The sequence below is a fragment of the Phoca vitulina genome, unplaced genomic scaffold, assembly GCF_004348235.1.
Source record: "Phoca vitulina isolate PV1807 unplaced genomic scaffold, GSC_HSeal_1.0 scaffold43, whole genome shotgun sequence".
In the NCBI taxonomy this organism is placed as follows: domain Eukaryota; kingdom Metazoa; phylum Chordata; class Mammalia; order Carnivora; family Phocidae; genus Phoca; species Phoca vitulina.
This window is the reverse complement of record NW_022589746.1, coordinates 10,341,138-10,350,587: the sequence shown is the minus strand read 5'-3', so window position 1 is coordinate 10,350,587 and position 9,450 is coordinate 10,341,138. Positions and strand designations below refer to the sequence as shown.

The following is a 9,450-nucleotide window of genomic DNA, read 5'->3' as shown; positions in this document are numbered from 1 at the left end:
AAAGGAGAACACACACATACCCACAGTCCTTCCGGCTAGGAGGCTACTGAGTTTTATTGAAAAGTTCACATAAGCCTTTTTAAGTATTACAAAGTAGTTATCACACTGTCTGCATACATTAGCCAGTTCCAAGTACTGTTTATTATCGCAGCTAAAAGAGCTGTATCAGAAAAACATCTCAAATGTCATTCCGTCCAGCTGTCAGTATTGCAAGGACACCGTGCAGCAAGAAAAGCAGGTGAGTAAGGGCTCCCCGAGCTAGGAACGCAAATCAGGAGTATTGAAAATATGGTCATGTGCAAAACTGAAAAACAGAAAGAATCCCTGAGCATTTGTCTTAAAACATTCACGCTCACATTTCTTTCGTGTGAAAATGAGTAGGACACTCTTAGCTGCTGTAGCTCGGTGCTCCTGCGTGGGAAGCAGAAGCCCAGGGGCTGCCCAAGAGAATGCATTGATTTCGCAGAAAAGAGTGGTACTGTCTCCCCACAGGACTTGTCTTCTCACACACATGGATTTACGGCCCACCACACAATTACGAGTTCACGAATATAGATGGTCGCCTGCATTAGTCTTCGAGCTATTTAAAATAGAGGGCTGGGGTTTTTTGTTTGTTTTTTGTGTTTTTTTTTTAATGAATATCATTTATTTTCTGAAGATTCCAGCAAATTATTTGCCTTGATCTGAGCAATTTAAACATTTGCTAAATGATGACTATCACGGTTAGGTTTGGTGAAATTCATTAGAGAATCTTCGCAACTGGCCCAGCTGGGGTGTCACAGGATTAGACTGTGCGCCTACTGCATGAGGGCGGGAGTACTTGTCATTTAGCTCCCTAGTGACCACAAGGCCACTGGACTGAAGAGCCCTTTAAGGCAAAGAGGTAAAAACTGAGTGCACGCGGAGCTTTTTCAAATCGGTGTCAGGTTATTTACCAACGGACCACGCAGTCTAAAAACTCCAACACCTACTTGGCGTGTCCTGTGTGACCATAAGAAGGCAACATTGTGTATTTTAAACTGTAAGGATATCCAGAATGGTTAGGATCTTTTACAAGTCAGTGGTATTTTTAAAAAAGTCTTCAAGAGGCCGCACTATCTTCTGAGACGCTAGCCTCAACTAGGCCATGATTAAACAAAAAAAGTGCAATTTCTAATCCTGGAGGCACTTGAACAACATCAATCATAATTTGATCAGAGACAAAAATGCAAACAGCCTGGGAAAGACAGACAGCTATTTTAGAGTAAGAAAGCACACACACTTGAACAGGGCCGATCACCCAACGTGACGGTCCATTTCTGCAGCATGCCTCACGCCTCTCACAGGTATTTCTTCATTAGATCCACCACCTCGTTATAGAGCCGCCAAGGGGCATCCAAGCCCCAGATAAAGTCCAGGTGCTCCCACTCCGGGATGAGCTTGCTGTACACCAAGTTGGTGACCTGCGGCAGCAAGATGCTGATGTCGCTGACGTCCGCCAGGGAGTCCTGGCCCCCACTCCAGACGGCCGTGGGCACCAGCATGTCCTTCACGTTGTAAGGGGGAGGGTGAGTCTATAATAAAACCGACAGAAGGCTTCGTTGGCGTTTTAATTTATAGAAACACAGCCAAATAATCCCCCGTGAGATATTGATTAGCAAATGTGACAGTGGACCCAAGTTTTGAAAACCGTTCTCAGTTTTCTTTTCAAGTTACTGTTACCAGAACCAAAAGACACCTAGCCCCCAAGGGCGAAATCCTAGCTAGAAGAGCTTCCAGCTGTCGAGTGCCCTGGAGGAAGGGGCTCCTCTCCCTGCTGGTGGTCATGAAACCCTGGAAGCCAAGGGGTTGGGTGGTGGCTCTGGAGTCCTGCCTCCTACTGTCACTTCGTCTCCATCTGGGGTACGACACGTCACAGGAATTCTGTAGCCTCAGTTCCCTCACCTTCCATGACAGTAACCACCACACCTGTCACACGGGCATTGTGAGAATTAAACAAGAAAAGTAGGGGCAGAGTGCCTCCCACCTCAGAGCACCCGGCCCTCAGAATATGGTCCGTTTCTTTGTATGTGGAAGGCAAGGCGTAGGCGATGGAGTCTGGCCAACGCCCACCAGCTGCCAGGGAGCAGACTGAGGCTAGTCTGACTCTGAAGTCTGTGTTCCTGGTCACGATGAAGCACGTGTGACCATGACCGCTGTTACAGACTCAGGGAAGAGGACCGAGAGGGGAGGCCCAGGCCACAACACCAACCACAAAGCTCGGGTTGTTCCAGAAGACGGACGGAAACCAACAGCATCTACTCAACCCTCCCCAGCATGTCCCGCAGCACCCGCCCCCCCAGCCCAGCCCCGTGACTCCAGTTGGCTTCCCTGGTAGGTTTAATTCTAAAGACTTTCGAAGCCTTTACCTGGTTGTAATGGAAATAATTCCTGGCATGGCTTCCCCAGTCAAAGGCTTGAAACTTCTGGAATTTAATAAGCTAAAAAGAAGATAATTTGGGGGAACATATTATCTGACACAGAAGTTTGAGAAAGCCTCACAGGTGGCTAGTTAGCTGTATCCTCAGAAGTCCCATTTTACACTGTACCCAGATTTACTCCTTATTTCCAAAGTGTAATTTAAAATAAAATGGCATGGTGGGGGGGAGGCGCCTGGGTGGCTCAGTCTGTCAAGAGTCCAATGCTTGACTTCAGCTCAGGTCATGATCTCAGGGTTGTGAGACTGAGCCCCATTTCAGGTTCCCTGCTCAGTGGGAAACCTGCCTGTCCCTCTCCCGTGCTGCCCCCTGCTGGTGCTTTCTCTCTCTCACTCTCTCTCTCAAATGATAAATAAAAAATTTAAAAAAAAAGAAAAAGTTAGGGGACGCCTGGGTGGCTCAGTCGGTTAAGTGTCTGCCTTTGGCTCAGGTCCTGGGATCGAGCCCCACATCGAGCTCCCTGCTCAGTGAGGAGTCTTCTTCTCCCTCTGCCTCTCCCCCTGCTCTCTCTCTCTCTCTCTCGAATAAATAAAATATTAAAAAAAAAAAAGTTAGGAAGGAAATTCCTACAAAAATATGTCCTGAGGTGGAAATAAGTCCCTGATATACTGTTAGGTGGGGAAAAAGCAAGTTATAAAAGAATAAGTAAAAGAAAATAATTTAATTAATCTATTTCTACAACTATTATTTCTATCTTCGTCTTTAGCCAGTTCTTTCTGAAATGATCTGCAGCAAGAGGTAGAGGGTAGAATGCAGAGACACTTCATATCTCTGGGTACACATTTTCTGTCTCTGCGTCTGACTGCCAAGTCTTGTTTCTTAATCGTGAAGAGAATTTTCATTCTCTTTTTCCTATACGTAATTTCTAAATTTCCTAGAATGAACATGCATTGCTTTTGTGGTATGTGATAAAACAATCAAAACTGCATTTTAAAAGTGAGTGGCTCCCATTTACGCCCATGACTGGTTTCGCTCTGGCGTATCCACCAATGGTTTCAGTCCACTGTGTTCATGGGTTCGTGACAACATCGCAGCCTCCCTCTCAAAGCTGCTCCCAAATCTTGCTTTGTGAAGCAACTCCGAAATAAAATAAATCTAGGACTCAGTGAAAAACTGACAGAGGGGAGGGGTGAGGCGGGGTGGGACGGGGAGGGGCGGGGAAGTGAAGCCCAACAGGGGTTGGATGAACTCGCCCGGGGTACAAGGGCACAATGACAGGAACCCAGGACTCTGGGGCAGGAAACCAGCTCCCATGTGTAAGCAGCCTGGCTCTGTGCGGGACCGGAAGGGTTTGGGAAGGGCTCGCAGAGAAGTGATTCATGGGGGGCACAGAACTCTCTCTAAGGCTGACTTTACACAAGCCCCGGCCGCACCCCGGGGATGCCTACCTGGCCCCAGTGCAGAATGTTTTGCACAGAAGTTCCGGCAGGAGAATGTGCCACATAGACGGGCACTCTGGACTGCAAAAGAAACATGGTGAAATAGAGTGGACACAGCATGATAAACATCGTTTGTGCTTCAGAGCCACAATCTCAAATACAGGAGATTAAGAGGAAGGAAAAAAGTTCTAGTTCTGTGATGACAAATACGTCCTGTAATAATACGTACAACCACACACGCACAGAATACATACGAAGGAAGCAGAGCAACGTGGTAGCTAACTGTAGGGCTGTGTGGGTTGAGCTTACTGGTCGTTTTGATTTTCTTCTTCAAGTTTTTCTGAATTTCCAACATTTCATATAATAATCAGACCTTGTTTTTATCATCGGAAACAAGAAAAATTAATACTACTGTAAAAAAAAATTCCCTAGAGCCTTCATTCTAGAATTTTAAGGCCTGTTTTCAAAACGAACATTACAAACAAAAAATATATTTAGAAATACCAGCCAGGGGCACCTGGGTGGCTCAGGCGGTTAAGCGTCTGCCTTCAGCTCAGGTCATGATCCTGGGGTCCTGGGATCGAGCCCCGCATCAGGCTCCCTGCTCAGCGGGGACTCTGCTTCTCTCTCTCCCTCTGCCCCTCCCCCTCGCTTGTGCTCCGTCTCTCGCTCTCTCTCAAAATAAATAAAATTTTCTTTAAAAAAAAAGCATTAGAAACACCGGCATATTGCTGGTCAAGGGTCTACATTTTGTAAAATAAGTAAATACATGCGTACACACACACACACACACACACACAAATTTAAATACACTTACAGTAATCTCTTAAAAGAAAGAGATCACTGGAATGAATGTAAATACCAGGACTTAAATTATGACAAGTGTCCTCATTCAGTAGGAAGTTGCTAACAGCAGGCCTGAGGAGCGCTGCACAGAGCATCCCAGGCACCTGCCAAAGCTACTTCCGTGCCTCTTCAACGAGAGACCCGTGAGCACTCTGAGGGCGTCGTCCCCACTTCTCTCACACCCTCCAGCACAAACACGCATCTTTACAGATAAAACAAACTCATGGACAGTAAACACTGGCCGTAAACACACATACCATGTTTAAGTTCCTCTCGTTAAATCCGCAGAGAATAAAAAAGGCATTTCCACAGAGCTCCTTCAGAATGACATGACTGCAAACATGTACACTCAGCCACTTCAAAACTGTACTCTGGGGAAAAAATTCTTTGACCCCAAACATGTCCTATAAAATAAAAGGGAACCCAAGAATATCTCAGCATTTCATTCTGGCAGACAAGCCCCCCTGACCCACCTCAGAAGCAGAGACACACGCCGAGTGTTTCCACGTGTGACCCCAGAAAAGAAATGGCAACCAGCGGACGGTCACACCAGGACACGCATACGATAATGTCTACTAAGGCCAAAGCAGATGTTAGGGAGGTGTATTTAAAGTCTCCCGTGAAGAGAAGAGGCAGAAAATCAAATCAGTTCACAGCAGACTCTTCACCACGGGAAGGAGCATTAGTGATCACTCATCCCAGGGCCATCCCCAAAGAGTGTCGTGGGTGGGTGGGCTCGTAGTGACTCCCAAGAGAGAGTCAAAGCCAAGACCGGTCAACAGTGTGTCTGCATAGGACCCATACACCCAATCCAATTCTACTGGCCAGGGAGCCGATTCTGGCCCCCTGCCTGTTGTCTTTTCCTTTTAACACTTTTTTCTTGCGCTAAAGCGTGCGTAACACAAAATTTACCGTTTCGGCCATTTTTAAGTGTTCAGGGGCGTTAGGACACTCACATTATTGTGCAACTAGCACCACTACCCATCTCCAGAGCTCTTCTAACACCTCAAGCTGAAACCCTGTTCCCATTAAACAAGAACTCCTCATCCCTCCCCCCACCAGCACTGCCTAGTCTTATAAATAAAGTTTTATTGACACATACACAGGCACACTCCTTTGTCTCCCCTTTGTCTCCGGCTGTCTTCACACTACAGTGGCAGAGTGCACAAGTTCCAACAGAGACTGGAGGAGCCACAAAGCCAACAGTATTTACTATATGGACCTTTAGAGAAAAAGTCTGCTGACTCCTGGTGAACGTAAGCCCTGACCAACGGCCCCTGAACTCGTGTGCCAGTACTTCCGGGGCAATCGCTATGCCTGCAAAGGTCTTCGCGTACTGGTGCAACGGGAAACAGGAGAAAGATCTTCCATATATTGAACCCAAATGCATCCCCCTATAAGTTACACTTCTGCTGATGCCTACCCCGTGGAGGGACGAGCTGGAGTGAAAAATTCAAATGCCTCCCAAGGCAGTATCCCCCCACCCCAGGGAAAAAAAAAGGGGGGGGGGTATGTTGAGGTCCTAATTCCCAGTAGCTCAGCATGTGACCTCATCTGGAGACAGGGTCTTTACAGAGGTCATCAAGGGAAGATGCGGTGATCAGGGTGGGCCCCAATGCAGTAGGGCTGGGGTCCTTATAGAAAGGAGAAATCTGGGCAGAGACAGACACACACCCGGGGCACACACATATGTGGACATGAAGGCAGAAACAGGAGTGATGCTCTTACAAGCCAAGGAATGCCAAGCAGGGCACTAGAAGCCAGAGGGAGGTTTCGAGAGTGTTAAAAGCCCCAGTGAACTATAAATCGTATGCCCAGCCTAAGGGTGCAGCTGCTTTGTGATACACAGTGCCCTTTTCTCCCCCACCAACCCCCGGCCAAAAAATAATCAATTATCAAGATTTCAGCATTAGATATGCTTTTCTAAGGGTGTGGCTAATTTGAAGTTTTAACACCGTATGGGCCATATTCAGCACATCTTTGGGCAAATTCCGTCCACGTACACACAGCCTGTGACCTCTGTCAAGTCTGTCGACTACAAGACAGCCAACCAATATCTAACGACAGATACTGGGTCTCCCTGAATGTGCCCCTTTGCCTGAGTAATCACATGACAAGTAGCTGGGGAGAATCGAGAAACATCGCGTGCAGAGAAGGTCATACTGCAGGAAAAGGCATCAGTATTTAAAACTCCTGGCTTTGAGTCTACGTAACAGTCACATGTGATAAATGCAGAGATTTTGGAGGTTCTCTCCTAAAAACAAGAGGCTAGTGCATCACCGACCTAGGGGGCAATAAGCCACGCTTTCCTTTGGACTGACCCGGGGTGTGAAGTTGACCTTCAGCTTCGGAGCTGCTACCCGAACGCCACCGTGGCACACTCCCCTGTGAATTCTGTCCAAGCAGGACCGCACGTACAGAAAAAGAAAGATCCGCCTTACACACTTACAGGCCCGCTCAGATCAATCTTGAGGTCTTTCTAATTCATATCTTTGTATTCTGAGAGTTAGGGCGCTAAGCTTCCGTGGGGACAACACGGATTTCCCAGAGCAGCTAATTCAAAGGTTTTATGAACATTTATTTTTTCGCTCTGTCACTTTCCCAGGATATCAGAAAACACCACTGTTGGGAACAGTGACTCCCAAAGACCAGTCTGTTTCGTCTACACTAGGATCCGGTGGGGTGCTCTGTGAAAACGCAGATCCTGGGCCCCTCTCCAGATTTCACGAGCCACCGTCTCCAAGGTGGGGAGTGGGGGGGTCTGTATCTTTACAAAGCTACCAGATCACACTCTCCAAGAATTAAATAAATCAGAAACCCTCCTATGACACAGCCATTGCAGTTCTTCGGAAAGAAGGGCACAGGGACGCGGCAATGGCAAATGAGCAACCACCTAGGAGTCTGGTTAAGGAAGCTGGAGTTCCTGATAATGGAGTACTTCCTACACGGCCATTTAGAACGTGAGGTTGTTTTGTGCAGTAACATGATAGCTCTCCAAGCGTGAAACACGGAATCTGCAGAACATACATAGTTGGCTACTGTCTTCATTAAAACAAAACACTACATTTCTCTCGGGATCTGGGTACATATTTAAATTCACACGCAAGGTCTATAGGAAAAGACCCACCCTGAGCACTGTGTTCAACTCTGAGGAGTGAGAGTGGCCTTGGTAATGGAAGGGGACTTTATGTGCAATTTCTGAATGGTTTATAATGAAAACTGAAGCATCTATGACCCGGGGCATTAAAGATAAATTTGGTTAGAGGGGGCCACATCTTATCTGTGTGTCTGGTCACTGGTGCAGAGAATCCATCTCAGGTGAGGGTCGGATTCGGAGATCAGAGTACTGTCTGTGTTCCCCGTGAACATCCCTTAAATGGCCGATATGTTATACCTGATTTTAAGTATATGCTCCTGTGTGGGATTTCATGTATGTGTATAAAAGTATACACATGAAACCCACAGAGTGTGTGTGCATGATGGACCTCTGGCCTCAGCTGGCTCTCAACTCGTCCTCCTGAAAACTGCTTCCTCCTCGAACAGGGCTTGGGGGTCACACCGTTTTAGGGTTGTGTTAGGGGCCACGTTATGAAATGTAATAGGAACAGTGTCTTTCGATGGCCCTCAGCGTGGCCAGGGTGGGGCTGTGGGAACAGCGCGCTTCCCCTCTCCCGTCTCCTGCCTGATCCCACATAGCCACGGGCTCACCGTGCACGATAAAGGGCAACTCCAGGAGTTTACCTTCTCCCGGACTCCCTTGAGCTCCCTTTGTGTGGTGGGTGGAGAGCGCTGATAAGTTAACCAGGAGAACATGGTGCTCTCCTGTAGAGTTAGTGACACACCTTACTCCCCAGAACCTGGAAGTAGGGGTGAAGGGGGAAAGAAACACGATGGGGAGAAGCTGCCCCACTGTTCCATCGACAGCGAAATACAGAGGAGGAAGGCACCGATTCTCGCTCTAAAGGCCAATTCTTCAGGTCTGAAAAGGAAGTCTGTGGGGCAAGAGGGGGTGGGGGAAGCCCAAGTACCTTCAAGAGAAATTCTGGAAATCCTCCTAATTTACAGAGAGGGCTAGTAGAGAACGAAACTGAAGCCACAGGAGCCAGGGCAAAAAACATTTTAACCTTTTTGGCCAGCTCAGGAATCCGTGAAAATGCTATAAAACCTGTGGGAACAAAAGGAAGACAGGAATTCCATCTTGTAGGACTTTTCTCTGGAAAGGCAAAGGTGGGCGTGCATGACACCCTCTAGTGGCAGCCTGAGAACCATGCAAGCAACGTCACCGCCGCCAAGAGGCCGAACACTCACATGGGGGCCTCTGAACTCGGTGCGCACTGAGTTTGATTAAACTAGTAAATCAAGTACTTGTTAAGTGCTTGACTCAATCTTCAACCTACATATGCACTGGAAGAGAGCCAGAATATGTCCCTGCTCCCTTAGTCATGTAAGCCGAGCCAAAGAAAGACTCCCTAGCAGGGCACCCCACCACCGAGCCCCAGGAACAATTTACAGAGGCGTTCCGATCAGTCGCCAATGAGTCAGAAGGAACCTACACATTTAGAATGTTCTAGCTCTAAAATATCTTTCAGCTTCCTCTTGGGTCACTCCTTGCCTTGAACTTGGCCCCAGAGTGTCACTTTAGAAGGCAACTGAGGCAAGGGTCACAAGTAGAGAAGTCATGGGAGAAGGATTATAAAACGAAGAAAAATGCTTAACTTGACTCTTAAGGAAGGTACACGCATCCGTCTTGCCTTCTGTCTGTAGCCTCT

The 9,450-nt window shown here is 47.5% G+C and overlaps 1 protein-coding gene across 2 annotated transcripts in view; it reads right to left on the bottom strand.

Annotated features, from left to right (window-relative positions):
* LIPA (lipase A, lysosomal acid type) overlaps window positions 1–9,450 on the bottom strand; it is a 42,784-nt gene continuing 33,334 nt past the window's right edge. For both annotated transcript variants that reach the window (XM_032430344.1, XM_032430342.1), the window contains exons 6-10: window positions 8,710–8,846; window positions 4,939–5,085; window positions 3,845–3,916; window positions 2,388–2,459; window positions 1–1,553 (exon numbers count right to left, since the gene is read on the bottom strand). In XM_032430344.1, coding sequence (XP_032286235.1) covers window positions 1,320–1,553; window positions 2,388–2,459; window positions 3,845–3,916; window positions 4,939–5,085; window positions 8,710–8,846 — 662 coding nt within the window. In that variant the 3' untranslated portion in view covers window positions 1–1,319. The remainder of the gene's footprint in view (window positions 1,554–2,387; window positions 2,460–3,844; window positions 3,917–4,938; window positions 5,086–8,709; window positions 8,847–9,450) is intronic.